The sequence below is a fragment of the Procambarus clarkii genome, chromosome 21, assembly GCF_040958095.1.
Source record: "Procambarus clarkii isolate CNS0578487 chromosome 21, FALCON_Pclarkii_2.0, whole genome shotgun sequence".
In the NCBI taxonomy this organism is placed as follows: Eukaryota; Metazoa; Arthropoda; class Malacostraca; order Decapoda; family Cambaridae; genus Procambarus; species Procambarus clarkii.
Genome location: NC_091170.1, coordinates 30,772,458 through 30,798,939, shown reverse-complemented (window position 1 = coordinate 30,798,939; position 26,482 = coordinate 30,772,458). Strand labels below are relative to the sequence as shown.

The 26,482-nt window shown below is 43.5% G+C and overlaps 1 protein-coding gene across 2 annotated transcripts; it reads left to right on the top strand.

Annotated features, from left to right (window-relative positions):
- Positions 1-24,129, top strand: LOC123760668 (sialin). Of its 2 annotated transcripts, none has more exons than XM_069328255.1 (12): positions 1-361; positions 11,615-11,835; positions 12,208-12,333; positions 14,271-14,339; positions 14,542-14,697; positions 17,558-17,645; positions 18,512-18,732; positions 20,498-20,647; positions 21,112-21,244; positions 21,731-21,886; positions 22,096-22,181; positions 23,314-24,129. In XM_069328255.1, exons 1-12 carry the CDS (start codon positions 334-336, stop codon positions 23,629-23,631), a joined length of 1,752 nt encoding a protein of 583 aa, XP_069184356.1. In that variant the 5' UTR covers positions 1-333; the 3' UTR covers positions 23,632-24,129. The 2 variants fall into 2 exon arrangements, with proteins under 2 accessions (XP_069184356.1, XP_045602405.2); XM_045746449.2 differs by having other exon boundaries at positions 2-361; positions 11,618-11,835.
- Positions 24,130-26,482: the final 2,353 nt, after the last annotated feature.

Here is a 26,482-nt window from a genome sequence, read left to right as displayed (position 1 = left end):
TCGTGTCCGTCAGTCTGCTCACGGCCCCTCGAGAGTCAGGATCTCTTAGTCTGTCCTCCCTCTGTGTCTTCCTCCTGTGAAGAACACTTCGCCTGTCTCATCTAAACCGGCAGACTCCCTGTGTTATCTGTAATCAAACAGACTGCTGTGCCATCTATCTCTCACCAAGCAAACTCCTGCGCCATCTCTCACCAGGCAGACTCCCGCACCATCGCTCACCAAGCAGACTCTCAGGGCCCCACCGTCATGTGGTAGCCTCTCAGTATACACAGAGATCCTCTCCTCCTCCGCTGAGTACTTCGTATAAGGCTCTCCACGGACACACGCGTCACCATGACAACTGCTAAGCGCGCCACGTGCGGTGAGTCCTTCGGCCCGTCGGTGCTTGTCTGTCTTACCTATCAGGGGTTACAAGGGAAGGTGAGGAGGAATTCAAGCACTTTATGTTCGGCTTGACTAGCCTTGTAGGTGTGCCCAGGCCTTCATGGACAGAGGGGTGGGGAGGGGGGGGGCAGGTTGGCTAGTTGTATTATTTATTTTATTTATTATTTTATTTATGCATATACAAGAATGTACATAAGGAATGTGAGGATACAAATATGGTAATTACAGTCTTGTAAAGCCACTAGCACGCGCAGCGTTTCGGGCAGGTCCTTAATCTAAGAAAATTTTAAGGAGGTAAATACTTGCAAAATTTATAGACAAAAAATGATAACAGATTACATGGAATGAAAAAAAAAGATGAGAGAAAATTATAGGTACAGTATATTAAAGCACATAGGTAGCTATGATTGATTGCAATGACAGCTTAAAATGGTAGTTGACAACAAATTGGTAGGCACAATACAGCAGAAACAATATAAGATTGATTGCAATGACAGCTTGAATGGTAGTTGACAAAAATTGGTAGTCACAATACAGCATATGGCTAGCACATAAAAGAAGACAGCAATGAACACAATGATAAGGTTGTTTGATATTACATAAAAATTAGGAGATTGGGTAACACTAGGTACAGAGCAAATTTAAAGCTCAGTGTAGGAAACTAAATAGATGAAGTTAGGTACTTTTTGGTTTTGCTTTTAAATAAGGCAAAAGTTTTACAGTTTTTCAATTCACTAGGGAGTGAGTTCCATAGACTAGGTCCCTTAATTTGCATAGAGTGTTTACACAGATTAAGTTTGACCCTGGGGATATCAAAGAGATATTTATTTCTGGTGTGGTGATAATGGGTCCTATTACATCTGTCCAGGGAGAGTTTCAGAGCATGGTTTGCATTTAAGAACAGGGTTTTGTAAATGTAGTTGACACAAGAGAATGTGTGGAGGGAGTTAATATTTAGCAAGTTTAGGGATTTAAACAAGGGAGCTGAGTGTTGTCTGAAAGCAGAGTTAGTTATTATTCTGATAGCAGATTTTTGCTGTGTGATGATGGGCTTAAGGTGGTTTGCAGTGGTAGACCCCCATGCACAGATACCATAATTAAGATAGGGGTAGATTAGTGCATAATATAGTGAGAGGAGAGCAGAGTTAGGAACATAATATCTGATTTTGGAGAGTATACCAACTGTCTTAGAGACTTTCTTAGTTATGTGTTGAATGTGGGTGCTGAAGTTGAGTCTCTTGTCTAGGAATAGGCCAAGAAACTTGCCATCATTTTTATTACTGATGTTAATGTTGTCTATCTGTAGCTGAATTGCATTTGATGATTTGCTTCCAAATAAGATGCAGTAAGTCTTTTCGATGTTTAATGTTAGTTTGTTCGTTGACATCCATAAGTGGACTTTTTTTAATTCATTATTCACAACATTATTTAGTGTATGTGGGTTGAGGTTTGAGTAGATAAGGGTAGTATCGTCAGCAAACAATATAGGTTTGAGAATATTAGAGACATTAGGCAGATCGTTTATATATATAAGAAATAGAAGAGGTCCTAAGATGCTGCCCTGTGGCACTCCAACGGTAATTGGTAGAGTGGAAGAAGTTGTATCATTGATGGTTACATATTGGTGTCTGTCACTAAGATAGGATCGGATGTAGTCAAGGGCAAGGCCTCGGATTCCATAATGCTGGAGTTTAAGTAAGAGGTAGTTGTGATTAACAGTATCAAAGGCTTTTCTTAGGTCAATGAAGAGTCCAATCGGAAACTCATTTTTGTCAAGGGCTGAGTAGATAATGTCAAGGAGACTAATGATTGCATCATTGGTACTCTTTTGGGACCGGAAGCCAAACTGGCAGGGGCTGAGTATGTCGAATTTTACGAGGTAGGAATAGAGCTGTTTGTAAATAATTTTTTCAAATATTTTTGATAGAATGGGTAAATTTGATATTGGTCTATAATTGTTTATGTCCGCCGGATTGCCTCCTTTATGGACTGGCGTTACTCTTGCTTTTTTGAGGATATCAGGGAAGGTGTGATACTCTATAGATTTGTTGAACAGTAGTGCTATGGGTGGGGCAAGGGCATGGGAGGCTCTCTTGTACACAATGGACGGAATTTCACTGGTGTTCCCTGCCTTGGTTTTTAGAGAATGTATGATGGACACAACATCTGCCGGGCTGATTGGTGAAAGGAGAAGAGAGTTTGGATAGCTGCCTGAGAGATATGTGTTGATATGTGTCTGAGTCTGTGGGATTTTACTGGCAAGATTAGCACCAACCGATGAAAAGAAACTATTAAATTCATTTGCCATTTCTAAGTCAGTTGACGGTATACCCCCATCCTTGTAGAGTTTTATTTGGTTATGTGAGTGTTGTTTAGTTCCTAGGATACTAGAGATAGTTTTCCAAGTGCTTTTCATGTTGCCTTTTGCTTCATTGAATCTATTCACATAATATGCAAGTTTTGCCTTTCTTATGATACTGGTAAGCATTGATGAGTACCTTTTAGCTACTTCCTTTGAAACTAGGCCAATCCTAAGTTTCTTTTCATATTCATGTTTCTTGTTGATTGAGTTGAGAATGCCACTTGTGAGCCATGGATTGTTTAATCTTTTGTCAGTTACTTGCTTGGTAAGAAGGGGACAATGAATGTTGTAGAGGCTTAGAGTTTTGGAAATGAAGAGGTTAGCTAATGAATTTATATCATGGGTATTATTGAATTCAGAATCCCAGTTAATATTGTAAAGTGCCTCTGTAAGATTGTCTAAAGCTGATTCACTGTGTAGCCTAAATGAAAGTTTCTTGCTTTTTGGTGGTGTTATGTCCATGTTCGCTATGAGAAAGGTAGGATAGTGGTCAGTTGTTCTGTCGTAGATTATACCAGATACAAGGGGAGCTGTTATGTTTGTCCATATGTGGTCCAAGGTAGTGGCTGATGTTTGAGTGACTCGGGTAGGTTTGGTGATTGTGGGGATTAGCATACAGGAGTTCATGCTGTTAAGGAAATAGTCAACTTGAGAGCAATTTTGTTGACCCAGGTCAATATTAAAATCTCCTCCCAGAATGAAGTGGTTTTTGTTGAGATTGTTGTTTATAATAAGATTCCTTAGGTTGTCTGAGAAAGAAGCTATGTTAGTATTAGGAAATCTATAGATGGCTCCAATAGTCAAAGAAGATTTAAGGGATTTAATTGTAAACTGAGCAAAAGTATATTCACAGTAGTCATCTCTGTCACTAATAACACTGTTGCAGATAAATGTATTTCGGTAATATATAGCTGTGCCACCACCTTTTTTATTAGGCCTACAGTTATGAATGGCTTTATAACCAGCTAAGTTGTAGAGTTGGGTATAATCTTTATTTAGCCAAGTTTCTGTTAAAATAATGAACGATAGGTTAGTACCTATTGCTGTGAGTAATGCATTTAAATCGTCAAAATGTTTACCAAGTGATCTAACATTTTGGTTATAAAGTGATAGACAGGTGCTATTTTGAAGTTTGTTTTTAGCCTGGTGTGCTGTGAAATACTTGCAATAATGATGATCAATGTGCTGGTTGGTGTAGATATGAGACAGAAGATTTTGATCAGGATCAATATCAGTGTGCATAGGATGCAGAGGGATCACGATACAAGATACACGATAAAGCAAAACACAAGAATAAGAGCAAATACAATAAAATAGTAACAATTTAGAAGTAAAATAAAGATCCAATAGATAGCCAGGAAGGACACAGAAGTTACATAAAATAAAACAACAAAAAATCAGTAGAGACTGACAATATAAATGTAAAATAAAAAATAATAAGAAAAATGATAATCATAAAAAAAATGATCTTGAAGATAATTAGCTTAGTAATGGTTAATTAACAGGGTAATAAAAAGCCCTAGGTTTAGTGACAAGGGGATTAACTAAGAACAAATAATTAAGAGTATAAAACAGGCAAAGATGACAAACAAAAAATAAAAAATAAAACAATAAAAATAAAAATAAACACCTTTGGAAAGGAAAGGCAGAGCTTAAGTACACTTTGGTTGTATGTGAGACTACAAATTATGTTCTGGTTATTCAGCTGATATCCCACAGTCATCCAGGAAAGAAGTGAGGTGTGCTTCAGTGGTTATGACATAAGTTTTTCCAGAGTCAGTCTTCCTAGCTATTATTTTACCATCGCGCACAAAACAATGTTTAATAGCAGTGGATCTATTGCGAATTCCACGTAGTTTATATAAGAGATTTTGTCTGAATCTGGTAAGACATTCGTTCACATAAACCTTGGATTTCATAGCGACTGCAGTAGTGATAACAGTAGTGCAGTAGTATAAGCCTACGATTTTGAGGAGGCCTACTTGAATGCAATTCCGTGCCATTATACCATTGTTATAAGTCATTGTTATAAGTCTTTTATTTTTTGTTGTGTTATTTGTAAGTACACCATGTACACTACATCTACATGTATACACATGTATACACTCATACAAAACTCATATGTATATAGCAGTTTACAAAAACGTTTAATTAAAAGTTTGAAATGGGGCATACATTTTCCATGTGGCCAAGGCCTATTAGCACGGCTTTGCTTAGCACGCCCCTGTGTGTGTGTGTCTGTACTCACCTACTTGTGCTTGCGTGGGGTTGAGCTTCGGCTCTTTGGTCCCGCCTCTCAAATGTCAATCAGCTGGTGTGCAGGTTCCTGAGACCTATTAAACTCTATCATATCTACATTGGAGACTGTGTATGGAGTCAGCCTACACCACATCACTGCCTAATGCATTCCATTTATTAACTTCTCTGACACTGTCAAAACATTTTTTTTTGTCTCTGTGGCTCATTTGGGTACAAAGTTTCTATTTGTCTTTCCCCTTGTTCGTGTACCAAAATAATCTCTTTGTCTACCTAGTCAATACAAGAATATCTTATATGTGGTAATCATGTCTCCTTTAACTCTTGTCTTCTACTGATGTGAGGTTTAATTCCGTTTGTCTTTCCTCGTTGCTCATACTCCTCATCTCTGGTACTAGTCTGGTGGTGTACCTCTGAACTTTATCTTGTCTTTGACTAGATACTGACTCCCCACTGGAGCTGTTTACTCCAGGAATGGTCTGACATGTGGTATACAAGGTCCTGAACGATTCCTTACACAAATTTCTGTAGGCAGTTCTTATGTTGGCCAACCTAGCATATGATACTGATGATATCCTTTTGACGTGGGCTTCAGGTTACAGGGCTGGTGTGATATCACCCCCAAGATCTTTCTCTCCTCCTGATTCTTTAAAGATTTCATCTCCCAGGAATCTGCCTTCTTGTATCCCTATCTTGTATCTGCCTTCTTGTTCCCTACACCTATGTTCATTACACTTACTTGAGTTAAACGTTAGTAGCCATTTCTTGGCTCATTCTTTGAGTTTGTCTAGGTCATCTTGATGTCCTCCTCTGTCTTGATTCTTCTCGTAATTTTTGCATCGTCAGCAACACCAAGAGGAATGAGTTTATTCCATCTAGAAGATCAACATCATATATCAGAAACAGGATAGGTCCGAGTACAGAACCCTGTGGGACTCCGCTGGTGACATTTCACCATTCTGAAGTCTAACCCCTTGCAGTAATTCCCTGTCTTCTGTTTCGTGGGTGATCCCTTATCCACCAGAGTATCTTACCTGTCACTCCTTATAGGGTACTGTGTCAAATGCTTTCTGACAGTTCAAGAAAATGCAGTCTGCCCATCTCTCTCCTTCTTGCTTAATTTTTGTCATCAAGTCATAGAATTCTATCAACCTTGTAAGGCACGATTTGCCATCTCTGAACCCATGTTGGAGGTGTGTTACAAAGTCCCTTCTCGTCAGGTGTGCTCCAAGATTTTTCCTCATGATCTTCTGATATCATGGTATCATGAGATACCTCCTAATCTCATCTGTGCGCGTGCGAATGGGTAGGTGGAATGGGGGAAGGGACGGGGGGCAAGAAGGAGGAGCCAGCAATATACGCAGTCGACCCGTTCTCCTTATTTTTTTTCATGGATATTCCTGCGCGGACCCTAAGAGACCCGTCTTACTGAATAATGTCCTGAAGCCAGGCTGTTTGTTCAGTTCAAGATTTATTCTTTTTATAACTCACTGAACGTAATAAGTCAGCATAGAATGATCGACAGACCTGTAACACTGACTTCATTCGATGCTTTCATGTCTTAGAAAATATTGTATGCTAACCTGTGTTTAAAGGAAGTGTTCTCCTTCTGTGGAGTCCCTTTAGCTATGTATATCGTTGTATGGGGCCCTGGAGCTAGGTCTGGGTCTATCTGCTATGATTAGACCAAGTGGATCCAAGATTCACTTGGTCTAATCTCAGATTCTTATATACATCGCTCTACTGGGGTTCTAATGTTATATATATATATATATATATATATATATTATATATATATATATATATATATATATATTATATATATATATATATATATATATATATATATATATATATATATATATATATATATATATATATATATATATATATATTCACGGGGTTCTACAGCTAGATCTCGCTGTATGGATGCCAAATGTTGCCATCCCTCTCTCTATAGAGGCAATAGAGCTAGATCTCACTCTTCTGGGACACTAGAGCCTCTATTGGATGGGTTCGGGATGCATGACAAGCAAAATATGATTATATGTAACTAGTTCAATAATATAAATTGCTTGGCTTCAAGACCATTTGGGGTCCAGCTCGTGAAGCTGCTACGTAGCTCACTGACCTTTCTGCCACTCACCCAGAGTATGATGTATGCGCTCCTTAGTAAATATATTAGAAAAAAATCATTATTTTTTATGATTACAATGCTAATAAAACTTTAGAACACGCATATACTTAGTGGACACTCTTAGTGGACGCGTCGTTATACATACACAGGCGAGAACCAACACTGAAGCCTTGCAACAACAACACTTGCATAACAACAACCATCTGACCACAAAAGTCATAGCTATGATGCAAGCACTCACAAGCCAAGGCCGTCGAATGCTTATCAACGGGGGGTACAAGTCGTGCAGGAATGTTAAAGAATGACATTGTAGATGAAGCTAAAGAAGTGGCATCTAAGAGGGGAAAATGAAGACATTTGCATACACAGAGTCTAAGAGCAGATTAAGCTAACAATCAGAGCTAGAGCAATGCCGTGATCATGGCACAGCAGCTGCGACACTAGGATCTGCGCCGTGGTACAAGAACTCGTTTGTGACTCACTTATTCAGCTGAAAGGACGAGCAGAAGTGTGCGCCGCATCAGGTTTGGACACCCATATGCATGGGGAATAGGCTTCCAGGTTCCAGAACCAGACAACAAATGTCACTATCGTGGAGAAATGCAAGACACCACTACTGTAACTCATCAAACACATTAAGAAGTTACAAATCAGATTACCACTGAGATTTAACAAATACAGAATAATTTGTACAAAACATTGGATATATATTCTCATTCACCACTTAAGGAATACCGACATGCGTGTCACAGTAACGGACCAGCCAGAAACTTGGTACCCCTTGCAGGAATATCCCAGACCAAAAAATCCCACTTGTTAGTTTCATAACCTGTTTGTTAACTTTTGTTTTCCTCCTTATGTGGTTGTAGAGAAGCTTGGGTTGGGTCTTGGTTTTAACTGCTATGTCGTTTTAAAATAGTTTTTCCGGCTTCTCTTCTCACTCTGAGGTACTAATTCCTGGCCCCTCAGGTACCTCTGCTCTCCGATGTTCTGTTGTTCATCAGGTTGTGTGTGTGTGTGTGTGTGTGACTTGAATGTACTTGTACTTGCGTAATTGGAGTCAAGCCTCCCCAGCTTTACAAGCTAACGATTGTCTAGTTATTAGGTCATTGTATTAGACTAATAGAAGGACCTTCAACCTTACATGTCTCTTGTCGTATGCTCTTATCAAAATCTGTATTGAATTAGATTCTAAGATCTTTATTTCATTGCCCTTGCTGGGTACCTGGCCCTAGAGAAGGTCATGTCAATAACCACGGCTCCTATGACCCTCAAGTACCCCAGCATTCCTTAGCATTTCCCAAGCGTTCTTTAACATTCCCCTAGCGTACTCTAACATTCTCCAGAATTCCATAACATTTTCCAGCGTTCCCAGCAATCCCAAGCATCCACTAGCATTCCCCAGCGTTCTTCAGCACACCCTCAGCATTACTTAACATCCTGCAGCGTTCTTCAGTGATCTATTATAACTTTGTTACGAGGTGATGCAACAAGGAAACAAGTGGCCAACTTCACTACACTGAATCACCAACACACGAGAGAGCTGACCGAGAACAACAAGCCTTCTCACACCACTACGTCAAAAACTGCAATTGTTTAGTCTGGCCACAAACGTACGTACCCCCCCAAGCAACCCACCTAACAGAAGGTGGGTTGCATCTAAAATATGCATCTAAAACGTTAATATTAAAGTGCTTTAGTTTATATTAACACGTTGCAGTTTTAACGGATTGGTCGACTCCAAATTCAAATTCAAAATTCAAAATTCAAATTCAAATTCCGTAGCAAATGCGACGTATTAGGTGAAAGAACAGGCTCCCCCCCTGACTGTCGCCAGCGTTGCTAAGCCAGTGCATCCGGCAAGCAACAGATGAATATTTTTATACATTGTAAACAAACACTTTTTTTCAAGTATAAATTTAATTTTATTATTTGGTTAGGGTGATTTAGAGGATTGTTCACACACTACATGCTGGACAACGTATCCTCAGGCTAGGCTCGTTAAAGCGACGAACGACCCCAAAAGACGCATTCGTCATTTTTAACGCCCCTGCGTATGCCAAATTGGCATTTCCCCAAATATAAGATAACATTATTACATACTACAATGTGTCGAATTGTCCGACCTATCGTAGGCTGGGTTAGGTTAGACCACGTCAGGTCTAACAAACCTAACAAAGTTTAGGTTAGGTAAGACCTGACTCCCATACCTTATCATACGCTGTGTAAACATGACTTTAAAAAGATGTATATTTTTTTAAACGCCAAATCATAACCTCTTTATGGTATTAAGACGTCATCCGCGTCAGTCATCCACGTCAATCAACCACCACGCCAATCAACCACCACGTCAATCAACCACCACGTCAATCAACCACCACGCCACAACAACAAGACGTCTGGGTAATACACAACACAGAATAACAAGCAATTAAGCCACACTAACGACCATTCAGGTAACAGTGGCCCAAAGGCCTAAGTAAACATTATAACCTGTAAACCCCATAGATTAGTGCAGACTTAATTGTATTTATTTTCTTTCCAATATTTCTTTTGCACTCGGGAACACACTCACACGGTGCCAAACATGCACTCAGTCACACATCCCCAAACTAAACTTATCAAAACCTGCACGCTCTAATGCACTCAAATTCCCCATTCCTCCCCCCCCCAACCCGGCCTTGAGTTGGGGGGGAGAGGTGATGAGTGCTTGTTGTTGAGATTATGTGATGAATGACAGATCACCTCTGCATGCCGACATCAACGCGGTGCGGGAGTGCGGTCGCGCGGGTGTTTGCGCGAGCGCATGTGGTAGATGAACCCTTATTCCTTGGGCTGGCGTCTCCAGCCCAGGCGGAGCTCAGGCGCGCGTCACAAGCCGTCACATAATGACTCGCCTGTGTTAGGAAGGTGTTTGTTAGTGGTAGGTCAGCCGGCTCGGGTGATGGCTACAGCTCCGTGGGACCGCATGTGTACTGCCCTATTTGTGCTTGCGGGGGTTGAGCTCTGGCTCTTTGGTCCCGCCTCTCAACCGTCAATCGACAGGTGTACAGGTTCCAAAGCCTATTCTGCTGATGTTATTCTATTTACGTGAGCTCCTGGTACTGGGCTTGAGGCTTATATCATCTCCCATGTCCTTCTCTTTTGCTGCTTCGCGGAGTCGTTTTCCTTTGTGCGTGTGCGTGAGGGTAGGGGGAGGAGCACACGCACGTGTGTGTTCCAGGGAAGGTGCGTGAGTGCTCCAGGAGCAGTGCACGCCCGTGAGTACCCCCAGGAAAAGCGTACAGGCGGGAGTGTGCCAGGGGTAGCACACGCCTGTTGATGCTCTAGGGGCAACACACGCACGTGAGTGGTCACTCAGTAGCAGCGCACATGCGGGAGAGCTCTAGTGGCGGCCCCGTTTAATGTTATTAGTTCGAGCAGCGGGGCGCCCTCGTGTTTATCGTGAGGTTATCTCCTCCTGTTGACTGGTGGACCGAGCATTGTTTGGGCCACCAGTCTGGAGAGATAACACAATGACTACTGTCTACCTTCATCTTCCCTCACCCCCCCCCCCCCACCCTCTGTATCTCTCTGTATCTCTCTCTACCTCGTCATCGTCTTTCTCTCTATCCTCCTCCCTCTCCTTTACTCCTCTCTCTCTCTCTCTCTCTCTCTCTCTCTCTCTCTCTCTCTCTCTCTCTCTCTCTCTCTTGGTAGTCATCACCTTGAGTTTATGAGAATTAAATATAAGAGTTCCTATATGTATCTTAAGAGTTCTTATATATACTTGATATCATATGTGTAAGGGTATACAGTGAAGCTGGTCCCGTCTGGGAATCACAATTATAATTTGGTTAATCGACTTTATTTCAAGAAGATCCATTTATCATGAGATAATCCAAATGTGGGTCAGATAAATAATGAATGAACGCTAATGGGGTAGTGGCTGAACGTCTTGTGTTAGAAGGCATGCCTTCTTCTTCTTCTTCTTGTCCAGGAAGTTGAACCAGGTGGGGAATGCTAAGATCGTTGGTCTCGCACATCACCCTTAACGTATCGACTCGCACTGATGCTATGGATAGTGCCGTAATGTTGACTCTAATCAGCACGAGATTAAACTTGAAATAAGTCAGCCTGTGTGCTGTTCTCTGCGTTGTCCAGGAGCCTGCGAGAGCAATTGAGTTCAGAACTTGTAAAGGAGTGGTGGATTCTTTAGGCTGTGTGCAGACTGCATTGCATACAGAGTTTAGCAACCTCTGCTGTCGAGTCGTAATGAGACGCTCCTTAAGGCTATCAGAGTCTTAGCTGCCATGCTAGCGATGTTAGCACCTCAGTATTGATGCTCAGTGCAGAATAAAATTTAATTTCCAGGATATTTAGTTCACCGTTACATGTTAAATTTCGTCCCTCTCTCCCTGACTTTGGGTGACTCCCCCTGGTTGTGTTGACAATTTTCCCAGTTCCATTTTTTTTGCTGACACTTGTCTTTCCAGCAGAAGTGCCCGCACGGGTCACACTGGCCATGTTGACGTCACTGGGGGTCGTGTCACTGTACTTGCTCAGGATCAATATGTCCGTGGCCATAGTAGCCATGGTGTACACGCCCCCCACCAACGGAGCCACCACGCCCCCCACCAACGCCTCCACCACGCCCCCCACCAACGCCAGGAACACTTACGCCCTCAACGCCGCATTCTGCACGACATATAACCAGGTACTATTTAACTGTATTCGATTTCTAGGTGACCAGTCAGGTTGTAGCATGCAGCGGACCGTAGGCCGATTGTACAGTATGTTAAAACTAATCTTTCTTCTTTATAACCCTGTAGTGTGTACTATATCTGTTCCTCCTCCTTGTGTGAGGTAACGGAAGGTGATAAACGGGTAGAACAGGGAACCAATGAGAGAAGAATTAGTCAAAAAAGACATAAATTTAAAGAATAAAGTTATGGCCAAGATGGATTGATGAAAATAAAGGAATTTTCGGCCCCTTTTGCCTACGAAAATAGACAATAATTTAGTTTACCTCCAGATAGATACTTAGCACTGAACCAGGGAGAGTATTGAGTTAACCTTCGGTAAACAGGTGAACCAAACGGCGGTGGACCGGAAGGGGGACACGGAGGAGGCGCCGACGGCGGGCGGGGACGTCTTCACCTCTGACGACAACCTCGGGGAGGAGGAGAAAGAAGTAGACCTGCTCGCTGATAAGGTAAGGTCCACCTCACTCGCTCATAAGACACAGCAACCAACCAGCCACACACAACACACACACACACACACACACACACACACACACACACACACACACACACACACACACACACACACACACACACACACACACACACACACACACACACACACATCAACACTTGTTTTGACACATCAACCAGCAGCAGCAATACTTCGCGAACTTGAGGGATGGTAAACTCCTGACCTTCCCTCACCCTCTCACCTGTACCTCCCCTGACCCGTACAGAGGGTCAACATGTAGACTGAAACTTGTGGATGGTGTGGGGTCTTCCTGTCGAGTCCGGGGTCGCTTGATAATGCGGCCCGAAGCAGTCAGTAAACTCCATCTAGGGCTGAATATGACCACCAGACCGACAGCTGACGAATACTGCGAGGGGAAAGTTGAAAAGAACTTTGGAGAGAAAGTTCTTAGAGAACGTTGGAGAGAAAGTTCAGGAGAACGTTGGAAAGAAAGTTCAAGAGACTTCAAGAGCCACCTCCATCCATCAAGGCCCGATTCGATGAGGAATTCGAACGTCAGAGTCGTTAAATTATAATACAATAGATAGAAGGAGCCTTATAGGCGGGGGCATAAGGAGGTAGACCCCATTACCCCTTCGATACTAATATAGGTTGATATAGGTAAGATATAGGTACTATATAGTTGATATAGGTAAGATACTAATAGGTAAATACTGATAGGTAATTACCTCCCTAATCTCACTCACCACAAACTGAATTAAATTGACTTATTTTTAATACATCAATTTAATTACTCCTGACCTACTAATATGATTATTGACACTTGAGAACAGATTGCATGACAGTCGAATGATGCGATTTGATAATAATTTCGACAGTGAATTGCAAGGAGCGTATTGCATGAGAATTATGTTAGGGTGAGTCGAATGGAGTGTTTCACCGGGGCCCCGGGATTCAACAAGCATTTACGTAACTACTTACGAAACCTGTACATCTTTTCTCACTCTTTTTAGCGGTTTTGTTTACATTTATTAATAAACAGTTTACGAGCGTCGAATCTTCAAAAGCTAATGTTTTTGTTGCAATCATCCTCCTGTTTAGGTAGTACTTGTTGCAACTCTGTGCACCAGCATACATATATTGACGTAGTTAGTAAAATTTGGTACTATTCATTTTTCAGAATTAGAAAAAAGTATCAACCAAACTTAAATATTCGTAGGCCTAGTATAGTGCATATTTGTACTATATTAGGCCTCATACAAAATCATTTTCGGTTTGACCAAATTCAATAGTACCAAAATCTACTTTCTAATTGTGCATTACGTTAATGTGTACGAAGGTGCACATCGTTACTGTGAGTACTGTTTACACAGGTGGATGGGCCGAGTTATTGTGATAAACACCTTCCTGGTGCTGCGGGACTCATAAACTGTTTAATATATTTAGCTGAGTTACCTGAATTTACCTGAGGGCCACTAGTACTAGTGGCCTCGACGAGGACAACAAGCCGGCGGGTTCTTGTCCTCAAATGGACCCCCCATTTGCCCTGATGATTTTTTTCCCAGCTGTATTTTAAAACCCAGCAGAATTTTTGGCGTTTACGGCTTCGGCGGGTAGGCAGTTCCACGGGTTTACAACCCCCTGTGGGTGAAAAAGATCTGTTATCTGTCCAACATTCTGGCTTGTTGAGCTTGAACCCGTCGCTCCTCGTTCGTGTCACACCTGACCTTTTGAAGAAACTGTCCGGGTCAACATCCTCCAAATTATGTAAACAATGCCGCCAGAGTTGGAGAAAAGATGTAGACGTTCGTCACTAGATGCGATGTTGAATCCCAGCCCCTGTTGCGAACGGCGCGTGGCTTGTCACGCCAATCATGCCGCCGTCGGCTGCGTGTCGGGAGCATTTGCTTAGCGTTATTCTTCTTTCCTCAGATGGTGCTGACGGCCACGCAGAGAGGGCTCGTCCTTGGTGCGTTCTTCTATGGCTATTTCGTCACCAATGTAAGTCTTGTGTGTGTGTGTTTGAGAGAGAGAGAGATAGTTTGTTCAAATGTTTGCTAATTACCCATATGCTACCCCACATTATCCTGTTTGCGTGCCATCCCGCCCCTGCGCCCCTAATCATCGTCTCTCCTTGATTCTACGTCCCACCCACGCCCACTCGACAACCTCCGCCCGCTGACAACGTCTCCCCTGCCCACAGATCCCCGGCGGGCGGCTGGCGGAGGTGTACGGGACCAAGCGGGTATTCGGGGGCGCCATCCTGGTGGGCGGGGTGTTGACACTCTTCACGCCCCTGGCCGCCCGCGCTCACTACGGCGCCCTCATCCTTCTCAGGGTCCTCATCGGCCTCGCCCACGTAAGTTTACACCACACTGAAATCTTACAGCTACCGGCGGTTTACCTGTGCTATACAAATGATTTACCTGTGGAATACCAATAGTATACCCGTGGCATATCAGTAGTTTATTTGTGGTTCACATCTTGCATAACAGTGGTTTACCGACGGTTTATGTATGGTGTACCTACGGTTTACCTGTTTTGTGGCAGGTGTACATATTAGGATGCGCAAATACAGTGATTAAAAATAATGTATGAAGACTGTAAGTGTCTTAATCCCCGACCCCAAGTGGTTGGGCATCATTCCCATCCTCAGGTCTATCCTAAATCCCCTATCCTCATATCCCTTTCCAACTGCAATATAGTCGTAATGGGTTAGTGCTTTCTCATGATAATCATCTTAAATGTCTTATTAATGTCTATACAAACAGTGAGCTTCAAGTGTCCTAGTTTGGAAAGTCGAACTTATTTATGATGCTAGTGCAGCTGTTGCAGTGCAGGATGACGGGATGCTGCTAGCTAACAAAAGACTTCAAACGTCAGACGGGTTATCTTGAGGTTATCTTGAGATGATTTCGGGGCTTTTTAGTGTCCCCGTGGCCCGGTCCTCGACCAGGCCTCCACCCCCAGGAAGCAGCCCGTGACAGCTGACTAACACCCAGGTACCTATTTTACTGCTAGGTAACAGGGGCATAGGGTGAAAGAAACTCTATAAGGGTTAAGGGTTAAGGTATAATGCAACCAGTGCAAGAAGGCTAGTAGGCGGGGGCATAACGGAGATATATACCTCACCGCTCCCTAGTCACTGATAGGTGAGCGTTGATAGCTAAGTACAGGTGTCAGTCATCTCATCTTTACTGCGCTGTTTTGTGTATTTGATTGAATTCTTGTGATTTAGTGGTATTGTGGTTGAACACTACTGAACAAAGCAGGGTTTTGACACTGAACAAGCAGACGCTGAACAAGCAGACGCTGAACAAGCAGACGCTGAACAAGCAGGCGCTGAACAATGCAGGGTATCGACAGTCTCTTGCTAGTGATGCTAAATTATTAGTGTAGATCCTTTGGAGGAACCTCAGTTTTCCGAAATACATGAAAAGATTCTCTGAGATCAGAAAAGGATCAATTCGGTGCACAGATCCAGTGGGATGGTATCCGGACCTCTCAGTCTCCCGTATAGTCACTCGGCCTCCTCCCCCCCCCCCCGACACACACGGGTAGAGTACCAGCACAGGTGGACACGCCGGAATCTTGTTGCTACACTAACTAGCCATTCCCGGGCGGCCAGCTGGTGCCAGAAGCAGGTTAGTGCAGTTATCGACGGTAACAGTAACTATCGTCTGGGGGCGACTCTTCATCACACCACAACAATTGGTTCAGAGGATTTCTGCTCTAATTTTCAAGGGCTGCGAACATTTTGGTGAACATTGTGGCTGTTTCGGTAGTTTGGCCAATAGCTTGACGGTGTTCATTCTCTCCTGACGTAGAGCTGCAAATACTATTCTTTTCTGTCAAAATCAAATCCTTTACTTGACCTAAGAAGAGTACAGTATATAAGTAAAGACGGCGGAGGGAAGGGGACACTAAAGCGTGACGCAATAATGCAAATAAAGTGAGTCTCGTAGTATCTGAGACACGTAGAGTATAGGTGCATATAATTGTAGCACTAATGGAACTTGCAGTCTTATCAATAGAAACAATTTAAACTAAGGCAATAACTGAGTAAATAACAGCTTATGACGAGATGAAATACTCATAGGTCCGTCTGTTGAGAGAGAGAGAGAGAGAGAGAGAGAGAGAGAGAGAGAGAGAGAGAGAGAGAGAGAGAGAGAGAGAGAGAGAGAGAGAGAGAGAGAGAGAGAGACAGACGAGACAGAGAGACAGACAAGTAGACCCAACGAGCAGGGCTCTACATGACAAATTACCATCCGTGCGGGTCATGCACTTGACATACAAAGCCCGGCCGTCATGACATGCTTGAGTGCGCCAGGCGGGCCCAGAGCGGAGGCTGGACCACTCGACGGAGCGTCCTTGGAGACGCCTCCTGCATGTAGGCGTCCCGACACTCTTCAACGCCTCAATAAACCCACTTGGTTGTGGTGAAAAGGAATCTTAAGGTTTACTTTTTGCAACTGAGAAAATTCGCATGTTTATGAGCTATCAACAGCCTATAGAATTAAAGTGATTTTGTTACAGGTAGATCAGGGAAAAGGGTACATAGTGTAGTGTTACAGGTAGAGCTGGAGGAAGGGGTAGATAGGAGAAAGCGACACAATTAACTTTATAAATGTGGGAGAAGAGGAATCATAGATGACAGAGGTGTGAAGGGGAGGCGCCGGGGTTGACTGGTGTAGCATCATGTTGAACAGCCCGCCTCTGTTGGACCTGTACACACACAGCTATTGCTTCAGCTGGATCTGGTAACAACAGGTACCGATGAGCAAGAACCTAATGCAGTTAACTACACCGCCAAAACATTCCCACATACGTGAACGAGGCTACACTCCGTCACACACGCTGAAGCCAGCCACACTTAGGTGCAAGAGTCACTGGGTGTGTAAGGTGTGTTATCAACACACAGGAGCACCTACGGTGTTAATCTTCCAGACCTGGAGCCTTTTTCTGATAACTACTTAATTACTTACGTAGCTGTGGTCCTGAAGATATACTTGTGGGAAGGATGCTATGGGCACTGACTGCCTTGCATGGGCCAGTAGGCATAAGCAAACTTCTGTTCTTCTCATGTTCTTAGCTCTGTGTTCTTATGTTCATCGTCACTTGCTAGTAAGTTTACCTTAAACTTCACTACCATAACCGCGCGGGTACCACTATCATAACCATGCGGGTACCACTACCATAACCATGCGGGTATCCCCCAGGGTGTGGTATATCCGGCCATGAACGTGATGGTGGCCAGGTGGGTTCCTCCCCTCGAGAGACCTCGCTTCATGTCTTTCACCTACATGTGTGAGTATACCTTATACTCTACGTTCATGTGTCTATATGTGAGTATACCTTAAACTGTACGTTCCTGTGTCTACTTGTGCGTGAATATATCCGAGCTTGTATATCTTGCTCTTCTCTCTGTCCTCTTGCGATAGTTTCCATTTCAACTATGCTAGTTCAAAGGGAATTCAAAGACCAACACACATATCTTTGTCTATCCTCACAGCCTCGGCATCATCCTGGCTGGTATGCTCACTTCTCTTACTTGAGATTTCTTCTCTAACATATGTGGAAGTTTGCCTCGGTCGCGTCTACATGCATTACTCTCCATGTTTCATGTTCACTGCATGGGTTTCATGTCTTGTAGATACTCCCATTTCCCTCCCTGCTCCTTCTCTATCATGTCACTTCTTTAGATCTTCAGTCAGCTCCTTTTCCTTCTGTCTCCCTTCTTTCATTCACCATTCCAAAATATCTCTTCCAGACAGTATCCAGTTTCATCTTCTTTTCGCTTCAGGAACCAATCTCTTGTATTCTAATTTCTTTCCTATGCTTCCATCAGTTTCCTCAGGCCCTCTTCCTGCTTGTCTAGTGTAAGCTGTGTGCTCCTACTGTGTAAGTATACATCAGCGTGTGCTTCTATGTGTTCTTTTTTACCCTAGTATTTTAAAATTTGTCTTGTTCATATACTTTGCCCCAGTCAGCCACATTGCACTATGTTCAGTAATAGTGTACTCGGATCAGACATAATGCACCTAGTTCAGATATTCTGCAACGTAATGTCATAATGTTTAATGGTCAGCCACAGTGTACCCTGATCTCCCACACAAGTCCACAATTTGCCTAGTCAGCCACAGTGTATTCTAACCCATGTATCACCCTGGCAGCCAACACCCTAGGAACCATCATCACCCTGCCACTGTGTGCCGTGATCATCGCGTGGGCGGGGTGGGCGGCCGTGTTTTACGTGACTGGCGCCATCTCCCTGGTGTGGGTGGCTCTGTGGGCGGTCCTCATGCACGACTCCCCACAGGAGCATCCCTCCATCTCCAGCCGCGAGAGGGACTACATCCTTCAGGCCATCAAGAAGGGCACCACGCAACACAAGGTGAGGGAGAGGAAGGAAGGAACGGATAGGGAGGGAGGGAGGGAGGGAGTTAAGAAGGGAAGGGAAACAGGGACATTGTATGACACTTTGTCAGCTGCCTCAACTCTACTTGCCGGACCTACGGAACGTCAGGAAGTCTCGTAAATCACGAGAAGTACTCCACTAGACCACTCACAGGACAAACGACATCAAGCAGCGACAGAAGTACTCGGCACAGCGTATCAAATATGAATCTGTCGGTACCCACAGAATCAGTTTTTATGGCTTTTAGTTACCTTGCGTTTGCTCCTTGACTCTGGGATTCTACAGCAGCCTGGCGGTGAGCGCACACGCCGCCTGCTGGAGCACTAGTACTGAAGGAAGATGATATTGGAGTCAAGCAGCTCCGGGATATACCCAAATTAGTATGTATTTCTCTCGGTCTTGTATGGTTACTACAAATTAGTTAGAGAGGTAAGAATATAAAACCGATATTCTTTGCTTTATTTATGACTTGATAACAACATACCGAAACTCTAATTAAAATTTATATTCCCATAGCGTTTTGCTTGCATTAAATGACATATTTGCAACATGTTTTAGTAAGGCAGCGAACTGTTGTGGGTTGCATCCTGCAGTGACCTGACCAGCATAGTGGTCAGGTCAGTAGTTGACCTAGAGGCTACCTCCATAAGCCTATATACAGGCTTCCTGTCCCCGACAACCTGAATTATATTATTGTTTATCGAAATCACGAAAATGTTGATACAATCTCAAGTAAACTATTTAGTAAATAACAAACACCGTAAATAACGTTAATATTGTAATATGAGACGCCTAGCCACTATCCATATCCCAGCCCGTCCTCAGGCTCGGCCGTCCTCAGGCTCGGCCGTCCTCAGGCTCGGCCGTCCTCAGGCTCGGCCGTCCTCAGGCTCGGCCGTCCCTAGTGATAGAACTGCTACTCTAGTTAAATATACCGATATTAAACTACTTATTTGTTATGCTTTTGAAGCTTTTCAAGGTTCCATTAATATTCTGTTGTAAACTGGTAAGTGAACCTTCGTCCCAAACAGAAATTATTATGTACAGACGCTGTATACATCATCTCTCAAGACTTAAAAAAATACACAGTATGTTAGTAATTATGAAAGGTCACTGATAGCGTGAATTTCTGGCCAGCAGTACACTTGATCATCACTAACAAGGAACTGGGAGTGATACTGCTTGGCTAAGTTCTCAAAAATATAACATTTTACATTTTTCAATTTAATAGGTCACATCTCCACTGAATGCTGATTGAAACGATGATTATATATTATGGGAAGAACTAAGATGTATTCCACTTTTTCCGAGAATGTCTAAATGCCCACGTAGCTTCCACCAGTCGCTAGGTACTCACAACACCTACAGTCTTGACTCAGCTTATGTGAGTCAAGGTGCGGCCTTGACTCAACAGACGGTTTGAATGGAGTAAAGCAGGACGCTGCCTTTTTCATCCGGTGATGGTGAATGGCGCTGCATTCATGATGTTATGACATAAAAGGCTGCTGCTGAGGGTGATGTCTTCAGCCCAACACTGCCGCGTTTGGTTGTCACTATAACCGCTAAACTTGTTCTGTTTTAATATTAAGATCCACATATACACAAATCATCCCAAATCCTGAATAAAAGGCCTTTACAAACCGCAAATTTGTCTCGCTTTTAAGACGAGGATAAACTTTATCAACTATACTCACCCCACATGTCAAGAAAATGTCAACACAAGCTTCCTGATCTTCCTCAGCCGAGAAATATCCCCTGGAGGAGTATCCTGACCAGCGGGCCTCTCTGGGCTACCCACATCGCCCACATCGGCAGCATGTTCGGCTTCAACCTCCTGCTCACCCAACTCCCGACCTACATGGACAGTGTACTGGGCTTCTCCATCAAGACGGTGAGGGGGGGGGGGGCGCTGTGAGCTCGGTCCCATCTACAAGTTCCCTCTCCCTATATTCCAATCTGCTGATCTGGATTAGTATCTATTCCTGGCTATCTTTCATACTGCTTACCCAGACACTTGGACTGGTTGGTACAGTGGGCGGCCTCGCTTCTTGCTGGTTGGCGCTCGAGCCTCCATGGTAGAAGTAGTTGGGCATGGTTCCCTTCCTCTGTTTTCATGTTTCTGATCCTTGACTTCATATTCCCTTCAAGTGCTGTTAGAGTCATATTGGCTTAATATATATTTATCCAGAGATGTATCACGCTTCTCGACGCATACACATTACGAGTTTACTTCAGAACTATGTTAAGGACTAAAGTTTACCTACAATTTGGTCAGTAAGATATCCATAGCTTGCGTCAACAACCAGGAGCCCCGATCCCTTCTCGTACCTTCATTCTTTTATTCCCCCTCGTCAGAACGGCCTGCTGTCAGCCCTGCCGTTCCTGACGCAGTTCTTGGGAAGCCTGGCCTCGGGGGTCGTCGGGGACTGGTTCCTCACCCGGCGCCTCATCACTCTCAACGCCTCCAGGAAGCTCTTCGCCACCACATGTCTGTTTCATCATCAATTTGCAGTCTTTCTTGTCTAAATTTACGTTTCTGACCTATTGTTTATATTATATTATATTATATTATAATATATATATATATATTATAATATATATATATATATATATATATATATATATATATATATATATATATATATATATATATATATATATATATATATATATATATATATATATATATATATATATATTCTGTTTTCATTATCTAGTTAGGTAATATATTTTATGTATATAATGTTACAAACAATATATTGAAGTTGTGAAGTTTTGGTGAATTGTTGCTAAAATGATTATCACTTTAGCAACATTACTCCCATAGTTAGCGCCACAGTTCCTTGGCTGTGGCAGCACTCCACAACCTCACTTGCTACAATATTGTGTTCACCTACACGCAGTCTCTCGCCAGCATTAACTTATGAGGACAATCCAATTCTAAAACACCAATTAACAAGCGGCCCTTCCACAGCTCTGGTAGTTCCGGGAGTGGTGCTGGTGGCAGTGGGGTACGTGGGCTGCAGAACCACCCTGGCAGTGGCACTCTTTCCCATTGGCACTGCCTTCAGCGGGGCCATCTGCTCCGGCCACCTGGCTAATCACCTCGACCTTGCTCCCAATCTTGCAGGTGCAAACCTTACAGAGTTAAGATCTCTAGTGAAACGCTAATGTGATATGCGCTTATGTATATACCCTTCAGCCTTAACATAACAGCATCGTGGTTATCTGTGTTCACGTGTAAACAAAACCTCCATGAACAATTTTCGTAAGTTTTGCTTTATATTTTGCTTGACATTTTGCATGTGGCGATGCTCTTAACTTTGTCTCTGTCTCCAGGAACGGCTCTGGGGGTCAGCAACACGCTGGCCTACATGGTGTCCATGTGCGTGCCCGTCGTCGTCGGCGTCATGACCCCTAATAACGTGAGTAACTAGGACCCCAGGGCAGGTTAATTACAGGACCCCAGGGCAGGTTAATTACATGACCCAAGGGCAGGTTAATTACATGACCCAAGGCCAGGTTAATTAGAGGACCCAAGGGCAGGTTAATTACATGACCCAAGGGCAGGTTAATTACAGGACCCCCAGGGCAGGTTAATTACAGGACCCCCAGGGCAGGTTAATTACATGACCCAAGGGCAGGTTAATTACAGGACCCCAGGGCAGGTTAATTACAGGACCCCAGGGCAGGTTAATTACAGGACCCCAGGGCAGGTTAATTACATGACCCAAGGGCAGGTTAATTACAGGAGCCAAGGGCAGGTTAATTACATGACCCAAGGGCAGGTTAATTACAGGAGCCAAGGGCAGGTTAATTACATGACCCAAGGGCAGGTTAATTACATGACCCAAGGGCAGGTTAATTACAGGACCCCCAGGGCAGGTTAATTACAGGACCCCCAGGGCAGGTTAATTACATGACCCAAGGGCAGGTTAATTACAGGAGCCAAGGGTAGGTTCATACCAGCACCCCAGAGTAGGTTAATACCCCAGAGTAGGTTAATACCCCAGGGTAGGTTCATTCTAGTACCCCAGGGCAGGTTAATACCAGGACGGTACACCTGGTGAGCAAGTTAACTCCACACCAGGTTATATCAGATAATGTTCACACCAGTCCATATCTCGTAATAGCCTCACACCAAGACTTTTAACTTGACAGCACAGGTATAATACCATGCGGGGTAGCAGTTAGCATACCTGCCTTGCAAGCGAAAAGCCCTTGGTTCGATTCTTGAGCAGGGGGGTGGGGGGGGCGAATGGATTTCATTAATTCATTATTTCCTAATTAGCCCTCAACAGTAATTGGATATTTGGATGTAAATCAATTAGCGGATCGTGTTCTAGGGTGAAAATATTACGCTGAATAACTGGCCCGAAGAAGATGAGTAAATTGAGTATGATTTATGAATACTATGTCTTCAAGTCTTAAACATCCTCCATCTTTTGAACAAATTCACAAGGGCCGTGACGAGGATTCGAACCTACGTCCGAGATCATCCCAGACGCTTTCATCCTTCATCTTTTGTTTATACTCAGTCTTATCTACCTCCGTCAGAACCTGGAGGAGTGGCAGTCGGTGTTTTGGCTGACAGCCATCATGTACGTCTCCACCTGGCTGGTGTTCGTTGTCTTCGGCTCCACGGACATCCAACCCTGGAACTACCAGGAGGCCGAGAGGCCAAAACCGTCAGGGGAGGAGACCAGCTTCCTGGCGACAGAACAGGAGGCCGGCAGAACACGTGGGGAGGAGACTAGCTTCCTGAAGATCGAACAGGAGGCCGAGAAACGGACACCATCGGGGCAGGAGATCAATTCCTTTACGCCAGGACAGAGATCCAACTCAGTAACCAGTGACAGTCAAGTCGAGGCGTGATACGGTTCGTGGTTCTTCTAACTCGTATCATGCCTCGAGTACCTCACTTAGTACCTTAGTACCCCAAGTTGCGCACACTCCATCTAGCGACGAGGGCAAGAACGAGGTCCTGGTCGAGGCCCTGGTTAAGGCCCTGGTCGACGGGTCGCGCCATCTCGAACCGAGGCTTCAACGACACAGACGTTCTCCCAAACTGGCGAGTTTACTGACAACGACGAAGAGTTATCAAGTGTTGCGTAACAGATGTGGTCACAGGTGTGGTCACGGGTGTAAGTACAGGTGTAGGTATAGACACAGATATAAATCCAGATGAAGACACAGGTATTGTCACAGGAGTAAGTACAGGTGTAAACACAGGTGAGATCATGGAGCAGGAAACTCATCTGAATCGAGTAACACGCAAGAAAATATTTAAGTGGGCTTAAGACTTGGAATTTTACGCGTGTAAAGAATACAGTCGTTGACACAAAGTATTAAAAAATAAACGTATACATCACAGTCCGGTCTCATTAACCAAGTAATCTAACATAAACAAATACACAAGGGCCGTGACGAAGATTCGAACCTACGTCCGAGAGCAACAACCGAGTTACTCTCGGACATAGGTTCGAATCCTCATCACGGCCCTTGTAGATTTGTTCATTTGATGCATCACGCTATTGTGATTTCTGTGTGTAATCTAACATAATCTATTTCCTTAAAGTCCTTCGCATCTATAAGAAGCAGGAGTGAGCTGAGGCCTTTCTTGAGGTCAGCCCAAGACTGCGTAAGAAAGGCCTGGGAACATTATCAGGAAATTCAGAAATATACTCTGGGTTCAGAATGAAAAAAAAAAAAAGTCCAAGAGAAATATTCCAAAGGCGCAAATCGGAGATTCGCCAAATCGAGGTGCCAATGTACCTATTTAATGCTCGGTAAACAGAGGAATTAGGTGAAAGGAAACGTGCCCAGCCATTACTGGGAATCGAAAGCCTGGAAATCGAACCCGGGATCCCCAGTTGCGAGTCGAGAACGCAGCGGGGGTTGAGCTTTGGCTCTTTGGTCCCGCCTCTCAAGTATACCTCAAGTTTGTACACCGCTGTGGATGTGACTCGCGTAAATCATTTTCGTAAACAAATAGTTTTGTTTACAAATATGTTTACAAACTATGCTGTTGTAAACAACACAGCAGTAAACAAAGACAAGCAGCACGACTACTCTCACAGCCTGAAGTCATCAGGTGACTAAAGCTTTAAACAATGCCAAGTGTTTTGAGACAACTCCATCAATAATACTTAAGAAAGTTCTAAAGAGTAGTGTTCGAAAATCTGACTGACTCATGAGCGTTTGTTTGGAGCCGAATTCTAGCTCACAGCACATATTTGCAGTTTGAAATTACGACTTTTTATACCGAAAATATGCCAATTACTGAAAACAGCGATGGGTCACATTTTGCCCAAACCCCCCTGCAGTTTTCAAAATATCGCAAATGTCGCAAATCTGACTCACGAGCATTATTTTCGAGCCAAATTCTGGCTCACAGCACATATTTGCAGTATGAAATTACGACTTTTTATACGAAGATATACCAATGGCATATTCCCTATGGCACCTTTCTTTGTGCATCGTTTCCTATGGTACCCTTCTCTACATGGTAGCTACGTATAGCTACCAGCACTCCTATAGCTACCAGCACTCCTATAGCTATAGGACTGCTGGTATGGTCGCCACAATGGCTGTTGTCTTCGTCTCCAAGCTATAAATATGGAGTCTCTAGCTATCAATTGCGTAATAAAATCTCTCCAGGTGCACTAGAGTGTGTGCCAACACGGGGTGTCAAGGCGTGCCATTATCCATAGAGGCGGACACGTATTAACGTAAGGCGGAGACGGTATTTTGCGTCTGCCATTTGGTACATAAAATGGGGGCGCTTGGTACATAATTATCTTAAATGTTTACAAGCTAGTTATGAGCGACTGTGTGTGTGTGTGTGTGTATGTGAGAGAGAGAGAGAGAGAGAGAGAGAGAGAGAGAGAGAGAGAGAGAGAGAGAGAGAGAGAGAGAGAGAGAGAGAGAGAGAGAGAGAGTCTCTCTCTCTCGCCCAAAATTGCACAGTAGTGCATTTTTCATTTATTTATTGGGGTTATAAGTGCGACAGGTATAAACGGCTTGGAGACCAGGTATAGAGAGATAGCTCTCATTCCCTCGTAGTCACTGATACGTAAGCACTAATAGATAGGCGCACACTCACACACACACACACGCACACACACACGCACACACGAAATAAACGAGTTGAATTGACATTTTGTGCGAGATATACGAGAAAAGGCCTCAAACACTTATACTAAAACAAATAAGCAACTATAGAAAACATGATTGGTTTAATGGGAATTACGAGAACAAGAGACAAAACAATGGTACCAATATTTATTAAGAGACCAACCATACCAGTACTCCAAACACGAAAGAAACAACCACACGGCAGTGAGAAGATAGAAAGCACCTTTGGCTATATATATTTTTTTAATATATGACAGGTTAAGTACAAAATCAAATTTTAAATGTGTGAATGTCCCTTGAAAGTATAGTTACTCCTATAAAAAATATTCTGACTAGTTTTCTATTATGGGTGAAAAGAAAACCTCATTTTTATAGGGGTAACTTAATAATACGTCATTGCAGCTTGGTAATTACCTTTGAATTGAATTCCCCCCACAACAACATTGATGCCTCCCGCCACAACATTGATGCCTCCCGCCACAACATTGATGCCTCCCACCACAATATTGATGCCTCCCACCACAACATTGATGCCTCCCACCACAACATACTCACTGCTATAACTTATCACGCGCTTCGAACCACTGAT